Consider the following 20,737-nt stretch of genomic DNA (forward strand, 5'->3'; position numbering starts at 1 on the left):
ACATCAAAGATTTCCATTTGGGTCTCCTGACTTAGAGAAAAATGAAATTCATGAGAACCCCTGAATTCTCACTGATGGCTTCAAGCTTGAGCTCCCGAGGAAAGTGGGGTGCAGAAGGGGAAGGAATCACAGTGGCAAAGTGCCTGTGACCATGGGGAATGCAAGGTTGCACCCTCCCTCCACCAGCGTACCATGCTGGAATCTGCATTTGGAAGTAACACTCTTAGGCCCTCAGAGCACGCAGCCAAGTTCACGGAACGGCCACTGACTGACTCCTCCCCGTGACGGTGAAGAACCTGCTTTGCCCACTCACCTGCAACCCTCAGTAAATGCCATTTCCAAATACATGTTCCGCGACATGCACATCAAAGAACGGCAGTGGCAATTCCACTCCTAGGTATAAACTCAAGAGAAACGCCTCCCCAGAAAGTTCAACCAAAGACATGCGCAATCTGGAGATCACTCAAATGGCCCTCAACTGTGGAACGGAGAAGTATGTTGTGGGAGAGTCAAACCATAAAATATCACACAGCGATGAGAAGGAACAACCCACAACGACCCACAGTGACACGGACACATCTCACAGACAGATTGTGGAGGGAAAAAAAAAAAAAAAAAGCCCGGCACAGAAGAACACGGCCTCTGACTCCATTTACAGGAGGCTCAAAAGGAGGCCAAATGAACCCATGGGGTCAGAAGTCGGGGTAGCGGTAACCCTTATCGGGGGGAGTAACTGGGAGGGGGCAGGAGGGGACTTTCTGGGGAGCTGGTTACGTTTTTTTCCTTGACCTGGGTGCCAGTGGCATGAATGTTCACTTAACTAATCTGGACTTGAGTTGTATACTTTCCCATGTGCGTATATATATACATTAGACTTTATTTTAAAAGTTCTAGGGCTTCCCTGGTGGCGCCGTGGTTGAGAGTCCGCCTGCCGATGCAGGGGACACGGGTTCATGCCCCGGTCCGGGAGGATCCCACATGCCGCAGAGCGGCTGGGCCCGTGAGCCATGGCCGCTGAGCCTGCGCGTCCAGAGCCTGTGCTCCGCAACGGGAGAGGCCACAACAGTGAGAGGCCCTGAAAAAGTTCTAAATAAGTACTTCAACACTTTTCTTTAATGGCAGAAATATTTAGATACTCAAGTCCATGTTCTCCCCTGGTACCCTGACTCCTTGGTGTTTCCACACTCCATTTCTTTGCATTGGCCCAAATTGCCCTTATCTAGCCCCCCATCTCTCTGTCCCCTCCCCTCTCATCACCTCCCCCCCAGAGAAAGCTCAGTCCTGGATGACTCTGGTTGGTGACAGATCGGGGGATGGAGAGCTTTCCCTTTGAGAGTGGGGCTATAGAATGTGTTTGCTGCCTCAGGCCAAAGAGAGAACAAAAACTGGCTGCAAAAAGCAAAATGCACAAACTCATCACAAAGCTCCCAAGAGCAAGAAAGCCAAAGAAAACCTCTAAAGGACTGAGTGCTACCAGTTCACCTGCATCCCTCTCTTAAGATCCCTCCTTCCGAGGGACTGTTGCCATCCCTTCCCTCCCCAACAGCCCTCTGATCAGGATTCAGGCTGGACCGGGGTGAGCTAAGGACACATTAGGATTCCCACCTTCTTCCTTTCCTCCTAGTAGACTCCAAATCCAGGCTCCAGAAGGCGATCTAAAGCCATTTTCAACACGGAAACCTGTCAGCCCAGTGAATCCCTCCTGGACACCCCTGAGTTATCTGATCTTGCGCACGTTGACACATTGCCATTCTCCATGCCTCCCCCCACTCCTCCAGGGATTGGGGGGAGACAGGCAGAGTGATTACGAGACCCCTGAGCATTTCAACAGATAATCACAAGGTTGAAACTTAGGAGGCAAAGACTTGGCTCCTGCCTTGGGCACCAATCAAAATGACATCGTGGTTAGGGGTACACCCCTCCAAAAAGACAGCAGCTGAACCTCTTAATTTTCACCACCCTAGAAGCAGACTGCCCACACACACTCCAAAACCTCAGAGGCCTCTGTTACAGTTTCCGGACCCAGCAGCCAAAATCCTGCTCAATTCTGGTCCCCCCTAAAAGTGAATCCACCAGCCAACGTGTTCCTCAAATAAGCAAGCCCAGGACCACCTGGGGCTCAGCCCTGTTGAGTATATACCTGTCAAAACCATACACAAAAAGGATGGGGGCTCATCAGTGAAGCCCACGGGCCCAACCAGCCCCATTCGTTTTTACTCCGAGGGCAGCCAGTTGGAACCGAGCCGAGGAGCGGCACATTTGGGCACGGCACGGTGGCCAGTCAGCCTGGGAAGCAGGGTTCGTCCCCCTACTTGGAATCTGGGTCATGCTTAGATAACTGCTAGAAAGCCCGACTAATTACCCATCCTTGCCTCCCTACATCTCAACAGATGTTAAGCCCTCCTCAAGGTTTATTTCAAGCAGGCATGAATTTAAAGAAACACAAGGGGATCCGGATTTTGGTAGCATCTCAGCAGAGGAAAATGTGTACTCCACTTTCTTCCTCTGGGTCTTCAATTTAAAAAAAAAAAAAGTCATTTACCTGCCCAAGATGTCCACATGGATGCTGACTCTCCTGGTGTCCCCTCCCGGGTCTCTAGGGTGGAAGAAGCAGATTCCAACCCAAGGCCTAACACGGCAGCCTAGGAAGGACCCAGCACCTCATTTTCTCTTGTCCTATCTTTCTTATTGAAGTAGCCCATCCTGGGTCTTCCAGGTCAGGGCCCCAGATGGGGCAAATGGGATGTTTTCTACACCTCAAAAGATGATGAGGTCCCTAATCAGTGGGTGGAAGGAAATGGAACCTGCAGACATGGGGAATAATAAAATGCCCCCCATCCCTTCCTGGCCAGCGGTCCATCCCGAGATATTAATTCTGGTCAGTGCTGGCCCCTCAGTGTGAAGACCACATGCTCTCCCACTGGCTCTTGGCCCTGGGAACCCCTAGGCACCCTCCTTGAGGGCAGCCCCCAACCTCGGGCAAGCAGGGGTGGAGAGGCCTGAGAGCTGGGACTGGGCTCCAGCTCTGGAGGCAACCGTGGATTCCGGCGAGGGGCGGCTAAGGAAACCCAGCCAAGGACCCCATGCTTCCTCTGCCCTGGGCAGAGTGCTCAGGCCCCGGCCTGGTCTACGCTCATTCGGGGAGAACTCTGACCCATCCGGAACTGGCTCTAAAGGCCCCTGTACGACCCCAGGGCCCAGCACTCATTCTGAAATCGGTCCTTGGGCGGAATCCACTCCCCCGGCGCCCACAACCCCAAGCCTCCACGGTACCTCAACCCAGCTCGGGGTGGAGAGATGCTCCACACTCCTCCCCGGTGCCCCCTCTCCCAGCCCCTGGAAGACCACCCCCCCCCCCCCGCCTCCCATCAACCCCCGGGTCTCTCCCAGCCTGGAAGAGGGGAAGCGAGGGAGGAGGGGGAGGCGCAGTTGCCGGGGTTTGGGCAAAGGATATGGCCATTCGGTGATCTTTTTGGCGTATTTTCTCACCACGTTGTCCTCGCTGAAGAGGAATAGAGACCGGTTGACCGTGAGGCAGTTCTGTCGGACGGGGATGGGGTTGTACAGGGCCATGGTCCGCGCTCTCTGCGCCATTGATTGCTTGTACATCCTTTGCGCCCCGGGCTGCCCGCCCTGCCGGCTGCCCCCGGCTCCTCGCCCGCCTCCGGCGCCCACGACCACCCCGGCGGCTGCCCCGGAGCCTCCTCCCCCGTAGCGGGCCGGCATCTCGTCTCCGAAGCGGGCCATTCTGCAAAGAGCAAAGGGCTCCGGGTTACGCTGCGGCGAACGATGCGGAAGACGCCGCAGCCGCCGCCGCCGCCGATGCTGATGCTGATGCTGCCGGGGCTGTGAAGACGGCGGCTGGAGCTGCGACTGCGGAGACGCTCCACGGCCCAGCCCATCGGGCGGCGGCGGCTCGGCGCCTCGGGTCGGGGGCTCACAAGGCGGCTGCCCGGCCCCAGCCGGGGATAGCAGCTCGGGACATCTTCCTGGCTGACCCCAGAGAAGGAGGGGCTGGAGGAGGGTGCGGGGGCGGGGCGCGGGGGCCGGGGAGGGGGGGAGGGGAGAGGGAAGCAAGGCAAAAAATAACCGAGGAAGGAATCCAGGCAATCCCCAGTCCACCCACTCCGGAAGGAAAAAAAAAAAAAAAAACACAGTTAAAAAAAAAAAAACGCACACCCCCTTTAAGACTCGAAGGGTTTGCAAAGGACGCCCCCCGGGACGCAGTGGAAGCTTCAAATTCCTCCGAGGTCCGGGTCAGGCTGGCATCTTGCAAAAGGAGTGCGCTCGGCTCTTTAAAAACATTTTTTGTTAAAAAAATAAAAATAAAACCCAAGTCTTTGCTGGGGGGTGGGGGGAAGGCAGCCCCCCAAATTTAAAAATCCCCCTTTCTGTTTTGCTTGAGTTCCTAGACCTTAAAAATGCTGGAAGATCTGTAGCCAAATAAATGAAATTAAATTAAAATTAAGAGTATTAAGGAAAGAAGGGGAGGGGGGAGGGAAACGCTCCGAAGGGCTCTTAAGGAGTCTTGAAGCCGCAGGGTCCGGGTGTTGTTTTTTTTTTTTTTTTCTTCCTGAATCACCAGCGGCTGCCTCTTCTGCTCACGAAGGAGTGTGAGTGTGCGTGTGCGCGCAGCGTTTCGCTCAACCGTGCCTCATCTTGGGGTTAAATTGCAGCAATGAAATCCTGAAAATTCCCAACAGGAGGAAAAAAAAAACCAAGAGAAAGAGGGAGAGAGGTATGCGCCGTTCGTTTAGCCACTCAATAGCTGCTCCCGGATGCTGCAATGCCTAGCGTCCATCGCCCCCCCCCCCGCCCCCCAATGCCTCCTCTTCCTTCTCTAGGTTTTGCTAAAATAAGACTGATGTGGAGGGGTGGGGGGAAGAGGAAGTAAGCGTGGGGGGGGGCGTGGGGGGGGGGAAATGGGCGCAAAGGTCTGAACCACTGGCCAGCGAGGCTCCAAAGAGGAGCGATTGATGAGTTTAACGGGAGAAAGACCCACCCAAAGTGTCGGCACATGATGGCCCGCGACCAATCGCGGAGGCGCGAAGGGACCTGTCTCAGCGGAGTTTTGTGGGGGAGAGAGGGGAGAGCCGGATGGTCGGGAGGCAAGGGGGAAGTTGGGACGACAGATTCCTCCTCCCTTGGGAGGAAACCTTGCTTTTCAGCGGGTTCCATTTCGGTTGCAGACAGCCGGACGCTCCCAGCACTTTGCAAGGAGAAGGAGAGAGGAAGAAAGGAAGAAACTTAAAGGTAGAAAAGGAAGGAGATTCGAGTCTAGAGGTGCAGTGAGTCCTCTACACAAATTTGCTCTATTTAGCAAAAGACAAATTTTAAAAACTGGGAGAATGGTTTGGTGGTACTTCTGTGAAAGTTTCAAATCGGCCCTGCAAGCTGGAATGAAAGATTGACCCCCATCGTCGGAAAAACCCCAGAGGTGGCAAATTTTAACTGCCAGGGGCGGATAACTAACCAGGTCCTACTTGGCTGGATAAAGCTTCTGGCGTATATATGTTGCATGGTGTTCGCTTCTCTCCAGAGCCACTACAGTTTTATTTCCCATTCCCCTTTTTGTATTGTGAAAGTGAAAACACACAGGAAAATACTCAAAGCATAAATGTACAGTGTAAGAATTTGCTGTGAAACTAGCACTCATGGAACTAACACCCAGGTCCAGAGCTGGCTCCCCGGAAACACACATGTGCCCAATTCCCTCAGCAATAATCACATCCTGACTTTATGGTATTAATAGCCTTGCTATTCTTTATACTTCTACTACTTTATTGTGCATTCCTAAACAATACAGTTCCACTTTGCATCTTTTTGGATTTTATATGAATATAAGCATCCGTATATATTCTATGATGTTTGGTTTCTTTGGTTCAACATTATGTCTTTAACAGAGAACAGACTTGTGGCTGCCAAGGTGGCAGGGGAGGGGTGGGAGAGGGATGGATTGGGAGTTTGGGATTAGCAGATGCAAACAATTACATAGAGAATGGATAAACAACAAGGTATCCCTGTTGTTTATCCAAGGAATATAGCACAGGGAGCTATATTCAATATCTTGTGATAAACCATCATGGAAAATAATATGAAAAAGAATGTATATATGTGTATAACTGAATCATTTTGCTGTACAGCAGAAATTAACACAACACTGTAAACCAACTGTACTTCAATAAAATAAAATTGAAAAAAACATTATGTCTCTAAGATTCATCCGCTGTTGTCACATGTCGCTGCGATTGATTCGCTTTCACTGCTGTATGGTATTTCAATAAAAGAGTAAGCCACTATCTGTTTATCCATTATCTTGTTGATGGACATCGAAGTTGTTTCCAGTTGAGGCTCTTAGACATTCCTGCCTTGAATGATCCTGGCACCTATAAATATGCATTTCTGTAGGAATAGCCTTAAGTGTGAAATTTCTGGGTCACAAGGTAGCATATCAAAGGTTTGTAAGATGTCACCAAACTGTCGTCCAAAGTGGATGTACCAAGAAACTGTCGAATTTTTGCAAAAGCAATATATTGACTAGAAGGTAGGGGTGATAGAGAGGAAGGGGAAGAGGATGAAGAAGACAAATATTTTTTCAAGGCTTAGCTGGTTGACTCCTATTTAATGCCCTCCCCCATCAGTATATGAGTTCATTTGAAACATACTAGAAAAGATGATATGTCTTTACATATATTCCCCATTCTGTGCCTACGGGTAAGCCTTTACAGGTTACCTGTAGCACTTTTAAGATTTCCTAACTTGTCAAGGTATGGACAAAATGATTAAACCAAGAGTGATCAGAGTTGCAAGGAAATGGGATGTGTAGGATTCTCAATAAATATTAATGATTTTTGTACTTGATGTTTCAGATTTCAAAGGCAAATGACAGTTAATATGAATCAAGAAGTAATCCCACGTTCATGGATACGAACAGCCAGTCATATAAGAAGGCTGCCTTGTGCAAAGTGAACTTACACATAACTTGTTATGATGGACTTTCCCAAGAAGACAGTTGAGTTTCATATAGCATAAGCATCACCTACAGAGATTTCTAAAGACCCAGAGCTTTTCAGAAAAGAGTAACCTCTCACTGAGAAAGTCCTCACCAAGATAAAGCATCTACAAGTCTTCATAGAAGCCCCACTTTACAAGTGAAAGCATTGAGGCTGAGAGAGATTTTTAAAACATTGCCCAGGTCACTGACATGGGTCTGAAACTCCTTCTGACTCTGTTGGGTGGAAGTAATTGGATACAAACACTTTGGGAAACTGATCATTTCTTCCAATGCTGGACCCTGTGAATACCCTGTGACCCGGCATCAGCGCTCCTAGGTACAAACCCAGGAGGAATGAGGACATAGGTCCACTAAAAGACACTCCCTGGAACGTGAACAGCATCATATTCATACTAGTTAAAAATTGGAAACTTCCCAAATATCTATCGATAGCAGAACAGATCAATACTCTGTGGAGCACTTGCACAGAGAGCCTTCTGCAGCAACGAGAATGGACGATCAGAAGCTACACACAAGTGCACGGATGAAACTCACAAACACGATTTTGTATCAAAGAAGCCAGGCATACGATAGAACGTGGTGTGTAATTTTTGTTATATAAACTTCAAAATGGGCAAAATGAATCTATGCTTTAGAAGTTGAAGTAGCCATCACCCTTGAGGGTAGAGGAGTAATTGGCACAAGGGGGGGGAAGCTTCTAGAATCTTCTCGATTGAAGTGGTAATTATACAGGTGAGTTCACTTTGTAAAAGTTGTGCCTTTTGAAAGTTTTCATTGAGCTGTGCACCTATAAGTTGTGCAGTTTTCTGGGTGTTCTCTACTTCAACAGAAAATGTTTGTAATGCTTCTGAATGTAGATCCCAGGTAGCACCACTTGTCACAGTGATCTGTGATAATTCTCCTTGTGGACTTTAACCATGAAGTCTCTACAACAAACTCTGGCCGCCTTTTTACCAGACGACAAAGAAAATCTTCCAAGACACCCTAACCCAAGCCTAGACAGCAGACAAGCTGGCTGTATGTCAGAAATGCCTGCAAAGTGTTGTCAAAATTCTGATTCTTGGGCCCTCCCTTTCCCCTGATTTTCATTCAGCAAGTCAGTGGGGGTACATCCAGGTTTGCTAATCACTGCTCTGGAAGGGACAAACTTATTATCCCTATCTTGGCATTCTCTAAAGTTATCAATCGTGATGGTGTTGGCATTTTTGGTGGAACAGTTTTTGCTGTTTGAGTCTGTCTGGTGCATTGTGGGTTGTTGAGCACCCCTGGCGTATGCCCACTGGGGGTCAGTAGCACTCTCAGTCTTGTGAAAAGCAAAGATACCCACACATATTTCCAAATGCCCCCTGTCAAGGTGGCAGAAGAATCTATGCTTTCTTCTCACCAAATGGCATTCCCAAAGCTTGCTTAACCTTGAAGTTTGACATGTTGGAGTTCCTCTCTCTTTCCTCAGAATCTTCCAAAGTCTTCCAACCCTCTCAATTGCTCTACTTCCCTTTTCTGGAAAGAAATCAACTCGCACACCCTAAAGTGTGACAGGGACCCAGGTGCGTTATCCTAATGGATTCACTTTACAGAGAATGAAAGATTTATATAGCCAAAGGAATGAATCCCTAATATTGGAATCTTACATATCACCTAGCAGATGGAAATGGATGGGCAAGAAGTCTTCATAGGCTCCTCAAATGACTGCAGTAGGTAGTTCCTTGCCTCTTTCCACCATTAATCCAAATTAGTAATGTTGATCAGGTAGAAAGATTTAGAATCTCATTAACATTGCAGACAGAAGCAGTTTAACAAGAGGCCTCCAGAAATCAGTCTCAGCCATTGGTTCTAATCTTTAACACATCTGCCAGCTGGAGACTTAATTTATCAATCAGCAGTAGCACTACCATACTGGCTCTGAGAATTATATTCAATTGAACAGGGCTAGCAACTCTGAAATAAATGCCCCAAATAAATAGCTGCAAATCACATTCATTTGGCTGCTAAAACAATGAACAACTAATCCAGTCATTTTGAGTTGCAAGAATGAATCAGCCAAAAGACATTTGGTCTCTGCCTTCTAGTCTGGATACCCATTGAGAATGAGTACCAAGATCTTTGGGAGATGGAGGGTATAAACAACAAAAACCAAATCTGATAATCCAGATATTTGCAGATCATGATGTAGGCACTCAAGCGTGAATCCGGAGATGGACTGTGGCTGTCACTCCAGGCATAATATTGCACAGCAGTATGTGCCCTGCAAATTTCCAAAACCAAATGAGACAGAGTCACATTCTGGATGCAGACCTGGGTAAAAATCCTAGCTCTAATACTTCCTAGCTGTGTGCTCTCGGAAAAGTGCTTAGCCTCTCTGAGCCTCAGTTTTTTTATGTAAAATAGAGACGTGACTCCTTACCCCACAGATTGCTGTAAGGATTAATTAAGATCAAGCAGGTAAGCATGCACAATGACTAGTATATAATAAGCAAACAAGAATGATGGTAGGGGGACTTCCCTGGTGGCGCAGTGGTTAGGAATCCGCCTGCCAATGCAGGGGACATGGGTTCGAGCCCTGGTCTGGGAAGATTCCACATACCATGGAGCAGCTAGGCCCGTGCACCACAGCTACTGAAGCCCGCATGCCTAGAGCCCGTGCTCTGCAACAAGAGAAGCCACTGCAATGAGAAGCCTGCGCACCACAAAGAAGAGTAGCCCCTGCTCGACACAACTAGAGAAAGCCCGAGCACAGCAACAGAGACCCGGTGCAACAACAACAACAAAAAATTTTTAATATGATGGTAAATAGATTTTTTAAAAATCACCAGAGTCTGGAGAGATATTTCATGTTCATGGATAGGAAGACTCAATATTGATAAAGGACTGTTATCCAAAATATAAAAAGAACTCTTAAAACTCAATAATAAGAACAAACCTGATAATTAAATGAGCCAAAGACCTTAACAGACACCTTGCCAAAGAAAATATACAGATGGCAAATAAGCATATGAAAAAGATTCTCCACGTGATATGTCATTAAGAAAATGCAAACTAGAACAACAATGAGATACCACTACACACCTATTAGAATGGCCAAAATACAAAACACTGACACCACCAAATGCTGGTGAGGTTGTGGAGCAACAAGAACTCTCATTCATTGCTGGTGGGAATGCAAAATGGTACAGCCACTTTGCAAGACTGTTTATTGGTTTCTTGCAAAACTAAACTTACTCTTATCATAAGATCCAGCAATAGCGCTACTTGGTATTTACCCAAAGGAGTTGAAAACTATGTCCACACAAAAACCTGCACACAGTTGTTTATAGCAGCGTCATTCGTAACTGCCAAAACTTGGAAGTAACAAACATGTCCTTCAGTAAATGAATGGATAAACTCTGGTACATTCAGACAAAGAATATTATTCAGTGCTAAAAGACATGAGTTATCCAAGCCATGAAACTTAAATGCAAATTACTAAGAGAAAGAAGCCAATGTGAAGAGGCTATATACTGTATGATTCCAACTATACGACACTCTGGAAAAGGCAAAACTATGGAGATGGTAAAAAGATCAGTGGTTGTCAGGGGTTAGGGTAGAGGGAGGGATGAGTAGGCAGAGCATAGGGGGTTTTTAGGGCAGTAAAATTACTCTGTATGAGACTATAATGGTGGATACATGTCATTAGACATTTGTCCAAATCATAGAATGTACAACACCAAGAGTGAACCCTAATGTAAACTATGGACTTTGGTTGTAATGTGTCCATGTAGGTTCATCAGTTGTAACCAATTCACCACTCTGAAAGGGATGTTGATAATGGAGAGGCTATGCATGTGTTGGGACAGGTACACTTGTTAAAACTGAGAAACCAACATTGGTACAACGCTATTAACTAAACTGCACACTTTTTTCAGATTTCACTGGTTTTCCCACTAATATCCTTTTGTTTCAGGATCCCATCCAGGATACTACATTCTTTTGAGTCACCTTTTCTCCGTAGTCCCTCTGGTCCATGACAGTTTCTTTTCTTGTTTCTCACAATTTTGATTATTTTTAGGAATACTGGTCAGGTATTTTTTAGAATGTTTCTCAATTTGGGTTTGCCTGCTGTTTTCTCATGATTAAAATTTGATGATGGATTTGGGGGAAGAAGACCACAGAGGTGAAATGCCATCCTCATTGCATCATATCAGCAAGCCATGACATCCATATGACTTAGCACTATGATGTTGACCTTGATCACTTGGTTAAAACAATGCCTACCAGCTTTCTCCACTGTTGAGTTACTATTTTTCCCTTTGTCTACTCTACTCTTTGGAAATGAGTCACTAAGCCCACCCCACACTAGTTAGGAGAGGGGAGAAGATTAAGCTCCATCTCCTGGAGGGAAGAGGATCTACATATATTCTTTTTGTTGTTGAAGTATAGTTGATTTACAGTATCGTGTTAGTTTCAGGTGTACAGCACAGTGATTCAGTTATATATATATATAACTGAATATATATATATATGTTTCTTATATAAAAGAAGCATATATATATTCTTCTTCAGATTCTTTTCCCTTACAGGTTATTACAAAATATTGAGTGTAGTTCCCTGTGCTACGCAATAGGTCCTCGTTGATTATCTATCTTATATATAGTAATGTGTATATGTTAATCCCAACCTCCTAATGTATCCCTCCCTCCTACCTTCCTTTCCCCTTTGGTAACCATAATTTTGTTTTCTATGTCTGTGAGTCTGTTTCTGTTTTGGAAATAAATTCATTTGTACTTTTTCTTTAGATTCCACATATAAGTGATATCAAATGATATTTGTCTTTCTCTGTCTGACTTACTTCACTTAGTATGATAACCTCTAGGTTCATCCATGTTGCTGCAAATGGCACTATGTCATTATTTTATATGACTGAGTAATATCCCATTGTATACACGCACCACATCTTCTTTATCCATTCAGCTGTCGATGGGCATTTAGGTTGCTTCCATGTCTTGGCTATTGTAAATAGTGCTGCAATGAAAATTGGGGTGCATGTATCTTTTCGAATTATGGTCTTCTCTGGGTATATGACCAGGAGTGGGATTGCAGGATCATGTGGTAGCTCTCTATTCTTTAGAATACTTTGTAAGGGAAATTTGTCTCTTCTCCCTTATTCATTTACTTAATCTTTTATTTATAACAGTACAGATTCATATATTTATTTTATTCTTTGGATTACCCACGCAAACTATATTATTTATTTTGTTGCTTGAAATGTTCCCTTTGGCCCTTGGGAGCTCCTTCAGACTGATTCTTGTGTTCCTTTGATGTGCTCTCATTTTTTTTAGCTTCCTTACTTTCTGGCACCGTAAGAGGCTCCAGGATCATCCTTCACTGCCCTGCCCTAGAATTAGCCATTTCTCTAAGGATTCCTGGTTGCTTTCATTGGAGTATGGTATTTAATGATCTCAGGGCTGGGTGCAATATTGCATTTTTAGTTTTTATTTTGGTAGAAGTTGTATATGCAGGCAATTTGGCAATCACCATAAAACTTACAAGGACTCTTATGGATAAAAGTGCAAGGAGTAACAGATTTATATAGTTACTCCCCACGCACAATTGTTCATTTCGATGGTAAATATAGTAACTGTAGAGTGGAGTGCCCTGGTAGGTAAGCAAGTGATCAAAAATAGCACACCAGGGCTTCCCTGGTGGCGCAGTGATTGAGAGTCCGCCTGCCGATGCAGGGGACACGGGTTTGTGCCCCGGTCCGGGAAGATCCCACATGCCACGGAGCAGCTGGGCCCGTGAGCCATGGCCGCTGAGCCTGCGCGTCCAGAGCCTGTGCTCCGCAATGGAAGAGGCCACAACAGTGAGAGGCCCGCGTAGCCCCCCACCAAAAAAAAATTAGCACACCAGTAATGGGGCAAATTGACATCACATGCCTCTTGGTGTGATGTACCAAGAAGGATACAACATGACTTCTGGGGACTTCGTGCCACGATTGTTATCATTTGAATAAATTGAATTCCATAATGTTCAAAATAAGGGGCATTCTACAAAACAACTTGCCTGTATTCTTTGAAAGTGTTAATGTCAGGAAGTTCAAATAAAGACCGAGAAACTTCTCCAGGTTAAGGGAGACATGGCGACCGAATCCAACAAGAGAGCCAGAATCTTCTTTTGCTATAAAGGATGTTATTGGGACAGTTGGTGACATCTGAATAAGGTCTGTAGATTAGATAATAATAGCGTACCAATGCTAATTTCCTGATTTTGATCGTTGTGCTGTGTTATATAAGAAAATGCCCTTCAGAAAACATTGAAGTATATAAGGTTAAAGGGCCATCATATCTATAAATTATTCTCAATGGCTCAAGGGTGGTGGGTAGACAGAGAATAAAGCGGAAGGAGTAAATGTTAACATTTGGAGAACCTGGATGAACAATATACAGGAACTCTTAGTTCTGTTCTTACAACACTTTGGTAAGTCTGAAATTTTGTCAAAATAAAAAGTTAAAATAAATAAACAAGTGGCTACAAAAACGTTACATATATACAAGTTTCACTCATTCCTTCATTTTGTTGAGCACCTGCTATATGCCAAGTGATTTTTCCGAGCACAGAACAAGACAGACAAAAATCCCCACAGTTGTGGAGCTGGATGGAAACAGGAAAAAAATGGAATAAAGACAGAAATGCATAGTTTGTCAGATGGTGTTAAGTGCTAAGGAGAAGAACAAAGCAGGAGAGGGGAATAGAGAGTGCAGCCACTAGGAATTAAGAGTCAAATAGATCTTTGGGGTGTGTTATACAAAGCAGTGCAGACAGTACATACTATTAGCTCTCAATAAAAACATGTCAATTAAATATCACTTAAATTCTGATCTCTAAATGTAGAAGGCAGCTTCTTACAAGGCTTCCAATGATTCTTGCCTTTTGGTGTTCACACCCTTATGTAACAACCTCCCCTTGAAAGTGGGTGGGACCTTTTTAAAATCTTTGCCTTTTTAAAAATTAAAAAAAAATTTTAATACAATTTTTAAATGTTACTTTCCATTTACAGTTATTACAAAATAGTGGCTATTTCCCCCGTGTTGTACAATACATCCTTGAGCCTATCTTACACCCAATAGTTTGTACCTCTCACTCCCCACCCCTATATTGCCCCTCCCTCCTCCCAACTGGTAACCACTAGTTTGTTCCACTGTATCTGTGAACCTAGTGACTCACTTTTTAAAAAAAATTTATTGAAGTATAGTTGATTTATTTGGCTGCGTTGGGTCTTCGTTGCTGCACGCGGGCTTTCTCTAGTTGCTGCGAGTGGGGGGCTACTCTTTGTTGTGGTGCATGGGCTTCCCACTGCAGTAGCTTCTCTTGCTGTGAAGCACGGGCTCTAGGCACACAGGCTTCAGTAGTTGTGGCATGTGGGCCCAGTAGTTGTGGCTCTCAGTCTCTAGAGTACAGGCTCAGTAGTTGTGGCGCACGGGCTTAGTTGCTCTGCAGCATGTGGGATCTTCCCGGACCAGGGCTTGAACCCGTGTCCCCTGCATTGGCAGGTGGATTCTTAACCACTGTGCCACCAGGGAAGTCCATGACTCATTTTAATGAATAAAGAAAGAGTGATGGGATGGCACTTTTGAGATCAAGTTACAAAAAGACTGGTTTGCACATTGCATGCCCTCTCTATCTCTCTCTTTATTGCTTACTCTGAGGAAAGCCAGGTTCAATGTTGTGAGCTGCCTTATGGAGAGTCCCACGTGGCAAAGAACCAAGAGCAGCCTCCAAGAAACATCTAGTGAGGAACAGAGACCCTCAGCCCTACAGCCCATGAGAAACTGAATTCTTCCAACAGTCACATGTTTAAACTTGGGAGGGAACTCTTCCCCAGTTAAGCCTTCAGATGAGAATGAAGTCCCCATTGACACCTTGCTGGCAGCCTCATGAGAGACCCTGAAACAGAGGACCCAAATAAGCTGCACAGAAACTATAGGTTCCTGACCCACAGAAACTATAGGTAATAAACGATTGTTTTTAAAGCTGCTAAGATTTGGGTAATTGGTTACACAGCAAGAGGTAACTATTAACATTACGTCTCCATATTTCTCCTCCTAAAATAAAATAGCTGTTTTTCTCCTTCTGGATCCCCCCAGAAGACTTATTCTCTGAGAGAGGCATTGTAGATGTTCACCAAATATTTCCCTTTCTCTGTATTCAGGCACATGGTAAGATGGCATTCCCTGGTCCCCTGGTGTTTGCTGAGGCCATGTGACTAGTTCTGGCCAATTAGCTCTCAGTGGGAATGAAGTGGGTGCTTCCAAGTCGGAGCATTTAGTTGTCAGTGCAAATCTCTCGAGAGCTGCAGTGACTAGCCGCATGTGACTCTTATAATTAAACAAAATTGAAAACCTGGTCCATAGTTGTACAAGCCACATTTCTAGAACTCAAAAGCCACATGTGGGGGCTTCCCTGGTGGCGCAGTGGTTGAGAGTCCGCCTGCCGATGCAGGGGACGCGCGTTCGTGCCCTGGTCCGGGAAGATCCCACATGCAGCGGAGTGGCTGGGCCCGTGAACCATGGCCGCTGAGCCTGCGCGTCCGGAGCCTGTGCTCCGCAACGGGAGAGGCCACAACAGTGAGAGGCCCGCGAACCGCAAAAAAAAAAAAAAAGCCACATGTGTCTAGCGGCCCCATTATGGAGACAGCACAAATCAAGAACGTTTCCATCACCCTCCTACACTGTTGGTGGGAATGTAAATTGGTACAACCACTATGGAAAACACTATGGAGGTTCCTTAAAAAACTAAAAATAGAGCTACCGTATGATCCAGCAATCCCACTCCTGGGCATATATGCAGAAAAGAGGAAAACTCTAATTTGAAAAGATACGTGCACCCCAATGTTCACGGCAGCACTATCTACAATAGCCAAGACATGGAAACAACCAAAGTGTCCATCAACAAACAACTGGTTTCAGAAGATCTGGTGTATATACATACCATGGAATATTACTCAGCCGTAAAAAGAATGAAATATTGCCATTTCCAGCAACGTGGATGGACCTAGAGATTATCATACTAAGTGAAGTAAGTCAGGCAGAGGAAGACAAATACTGTATGATATCACCTGTATGTGGACTCTAAAAAATAATACAAATGAATCTATATCCAAAACAGAAACAGACTCACAGACATAGAAAACAAACGTATGGTTACCAAAGGGGAAAGGGAGGCGGGGAGGGATAATTAGGAGTTTGGGATTGACAGGTACAAACTACTCCACATAAAATAGAGAAGCAACAAGGATTTACTGTACGAACAGAGGGAACTATATTCAATAACTTGTAATAACTTAGAATGGAAAATAATCTGAAAAATATATATATATAAAACTGAATCATTTTGCTGTACACCTGAAACTAACACAATATTGTAAATTAACTGCACTTCAATTAAAAAAGGAAGGAACGTTTGCTGGAAAGTTCTACTGGGCAGCTTTGCTCTGGAGCGTTCTTTCGCACAGGAGCAAGCAGAGCTTCGGATGGTGACTACTCTTTAAGGTTGGGCCCCAGAGTGAGTAGAACGTGGAGCACAGCCCCTGTTTGAACCGTGAGGTTGTGCTGGGTGAGTAAGAAAGCAACATCTGTCGTTTTAAAGCCACGGGACTTGGGGGTTGTAATCTGTAGCATGCCATTCACAGACTTCAGCAAATCTCTTTACCGGCATCTGCCTTAAAATGACTGTAGCTATAATTCTGATGCCCACTTCTTAACCCAATTACCCTTTCGAGGACTTCTGACCTCTAAAATGAAAAGAGAATAATTTTCTGTTGTTGTAAGCTACCTAGTTTTTAGTAATTTAAAAAAAATTTTTTTATTGGAGTATAGTTGATTTACAATGTTGTGTTAGTTTTGTGCTGTACAGCAAAGTGAATCAGTTACACATATACATACATCCACTCTTTTTTAGATTCTTTTCCCATATAGGTCATTACAGAGTATTGAGTAGAGTTCCCTGTGCTCTACAGTAGGTCCTTATTAGTTATCTATGTTACATATAGTAGTGCGTATATGTCAATCCCAATCTCCCAATTCATTCGTCCCCCTCTTTTCTCCCCTGGTAACCATAAGTTTGTTTTCTACATCTGTGACTCTGTTTCAATAAGTTCATTTGTACCATTTTTTTAGATTCCACATATAAGTGATATCATATGACATTTGTCCTTCTCTGTCTGACTTACTTCACTCAGTATGACAACCTCTAGGTCCATGCATATTGCTGCAAATGGCATTATTTCATTCTTTTTTATTGTAGTAATTTTTAACAGCAGCCACAGGGGCTATCAGAAGACATACAGTAATGAACGCCTTGGGTGTGGATGAAATAATCCTGGATGAGGGACCCAGAGAGGGTTGAGGTATTTGGAAGGACCCCTCAGAAGTGTCGACACTCAAAGGCAGAGCACACGGTGCTTTGTGACCACCTAGAGGGGTGGGATAGGGAGGGTGGGAGGGAGACGCAAGAGGGAGGAGATATCAGGATATATGTATATGTATAGCTGATTCACTTTGTTATAAAGCAGAAACTAACACAGCATTGTAAAGCAATTACACTCCAATAAAGATGTTTAAAAAAAAAAAGGCAGAGCACAGAAAGAGAAGCCCCTAATGGAGACTGGAAGGCATCAGGAAGGAGGTGGGAGGAAAACCTGGTGTGTGATGCCACAGAAGTCCCGGAGATGGGGGAGTCTAGCGTCAAAGGCTGCCAAACACAAAGCAAGGTAAGGACTGAAAAATACCACCTCGTTCTGCCTTAGATGGCATTATGGTCGTGGTTTTAAAGCAAGTCAGCCTTTTTTTTTTTTGTAATAAAATACACATAACATGGAATTCACCATCTTAACCAATTTTAACTGTCCAGTTCAGTGGCATCAAGTACATTCCCATTGTTGTGCAACCATCACCACCAGCCATCTCCAGAACTTTGTCTTCCTCCCAAACTGAAATCCTGTGCCCATTAAACACTAACTCCCCATTCCTCACCCCCAGCCCAGCCCCTGGTAGCCACCATTCTACTTTGTCTCTATGAATTCAACCACTGTAGACACCTGATATGGGTGGAATCATACAATATTTGTCCTTTTGTAACTGACCTGTTTCACCTAGCACAATGTCTCCAAGGTTCACCCATGTCATAGCAGCTGTCAGTATTTCCTTCCTTTTTAAGGCTGAATAATATTCCATTGGCTGGATGGATCACATTTTGTTTATCCAGTCATCCATTAAGGGACATTTGAGGTGTGTACACCTTTTGGCTATTGTGAGCAATGCTGCTACGAACATTGGGTGTATAAATATCTCTTTGAGTCCCTGCTTTCAATTCTTTGGGGTATATACCCAGAATTGCAATTGGTGGATCATATGGTAATTTTGTTTCATTTCTTGAGGAATCGCTGTACCGTTTTCCACAGCAGCTGCAGAGTCCTTAGCTTGTAGAAGTACACATTAAAATATTTACAGATGAAATCACATGATGTCTGAGGTTTGCTTTAACGTAACCTAGGGTTACGTTAAAGCAAATGAAAGGTTTGATTTAATTTGCAAAGTAAAGTTATGTTAAAGTTTGGGATACAGTAACACAAGATATGTCCTAAGTTGATAAGTATTGAAAATGGAAGGCTATTATTCTATTGTCTCTTCTGTATATATTTGAGCTTTACCAAAAGGAAAAAAAAAAGTTCTTTTCATATAAAGTACTTGAAATAATCTTGATTCGCATTGCAACAAGAACCTCACACTTAATTATGGAAACAAAAGTACTCAAGCTTACTATATTCTCAGGCAATTACAAATTACATTCAGCATCTAACCCTTCTGTTAAGTCAGGAACTTGAATAAATGCTTACTTATATATTCATGTGTATCCTGAGAAGTTAGCAAAGGAAATTTAATCAAATGAACTACATCTGCTTATAGAAACTCCCGTCTCGGTTTTTCTTGAGAACTGAACTAGGTCCCCTCCACTCGCAAAATAACAAGTGTTACCACACCCAGAAATAAAGTCACAGATGACAGAATCAAGCATGTCATTTCACCTGTAACACTTGAGAAAAATGATCAGCTTCATTTGTTGTTACTTATTTGTTTGACAAATGTGTTTTTTTAAATATCTATTCATTTTTAAAATTTTTATTGAAGTATAGTTGATTTACAATGTTGTGTTAGTTTCAGGTTTACAGAAAAGTGATTCAGATATATATGTGTGTGTATGTATATATGTATATATATACATACATATATATTCTTTTTCAGATTTTTTCCATTATAAGTTATTATAAGATATTGAGTAGAGTAACCTGTGCTCTACTCAACAAGTAGGTCCTTGTTGTTTATCTATTTTATATATAGTAGTGTGTATATGTTAATCCCAAGCTCTTAATTTATCCCTCTCCCCCTTTCCCTTTAGGCAACCATAAGTTCTACGTCTGTGAACATTTGACAAGTGTTTATTGAGCATTTATGCTGAATATGAGGCCTTACCCCAGGCACTGGGGATGGATACAGCCACGAATAGAACAAATAAGAAACTCATGTTTTAGGGCAGAGAAACCAGAAAAAAAGAGTGAGCTTGGATAGATCTAGCATATGTCAGGTAGAGATAGTTTTTATAAGAAAAATGGAGCAGGCATTGGGCCAGCTAGAAGAGGAGGGGGAGTTATTTTGGAAGGACCTCTCTGAGACGGTGACATTGATGGAGAGACTCGAGGAAAGAAAGGAACAGAGATGCAGATATCAGAGTGAGGAGTGTTGCAGACTGAGGAAACATCAACAGCAAAGGCTTGTGAAGACAGTGACTGGTGTGTTCAAAGACCAGCAAAGAGACTCATGTGGCAGGAGTGAAGGGAGTGAGAGGGGATGAGATAAGGGAGGTTTCGGGGAAGACAGGGCTGTCATCCCCTGTAGGGGCTTTATTGTTTTAAAATGTAGGTTTTATTATTTTTCAGGTGTGGTGAGGCCAACAGATCGAGAGACAACTGCCATTGAAAAGATAGCTTGTCAGGCTTCCCTGGTGGCACAGTGGTTGAGTGTCCGCCTGCCAATGCGGGGGACGCAGGTTCGTGCCCCGGTCCGGGAAGATCCCACATGCCGCGGAGCGGCTAGGCCCGTGAGCCATGGCCGCTGAGCCTGCGCGTCCGGAGCCTGTGCTCCGCAACGGGAGAGGCCACGACAGTGAGAGGCCCGCGTACCGCAAAAAAAAAAAAAAAAAAAAAAAAGACCCCAGGAGGAGGAGCACACCCTGCCATGCAGGGCCACCCAGGGAAGCACCAGGGTCAGTTGGTCAGGAAGTAGTGGGAGCAGGATGAGAAAGTGGGCAAGATCCTTTATTGTGGTTTCCTCAGAAAGGAAAAGGTAAAGCAGGGTAAGTAGGCTTAGGATTGGCTGGCTTTAATAATTTTAGCAGGCTGTGAGGTGTAAGGGCTCTCCCTAGTTGGTACCTGGCCCTGGGGTGATCAGGGCAGTGGCAGAGCATATTTGCCATTAGATCCTGGTAGAGGAGGTTGTGGAGACGCAGGCTCTGGATTGGTTGGTTTGTATTTGAAATGCCTGCTCAAGGCTGAATCCTTTACTATCTCAAAGGATTGGCTAACCCTGGGAGGGGCAGTCCTTCAGGGTCACCCAGATGCCAAGGCATCCAACACACATGGTTAATACATTTATCTTACGACACTTGCCAGAAAGACTTTTCCTCTTGTAAAGT

General features: G+C 44.6%; 1 protein-coding gene across 4 annotated transcripts in view; it reads right to left on the reverse strand.

The window, feature by feature from the left end:
- CACNA1A (calcium voltage-gated channel subunit alpha1 A) overlaps positions 1 to 4,306 on the reverse strand; it is a 238,217-nt gene extending 233,911 nt beyond the window's left edge. For 2 of the 4 annotated variants that reach the window (XM_079917172.1, XM_079917171.1), the window contains exon 1: positions 3,455 to 3,748. In XM_079917172.1, coding sequence (XP_079773298.1) covers positions 3,455 to 3,747 — 293 coding nt within the window. In that variant the 5' untranslated portion in view covers position 3,748. Of the gene's footprint in view, positions 1 to 3,454 lie in introns of all 4 variants that reach the window. The other 2 variants (XM_079917174.1, XM_079917173.1) reach the window with 2 other exon arrangements.
- Between the last annotated feature and the right edge of the window lie 16,431 nt (positions 4,307 to 20,737).

This window comes from Stenella coeruleoalba (genome assembly GCF_951394435.1).
Source record: "Stenella coeruleoalba genome assembly, chromosome: 3".
NCBI lineage: Eukaryota > Metazoa > Chordata > Mammalia > Artiodactyla > Delphinidae > Stenella > Stenella coeruleoalba.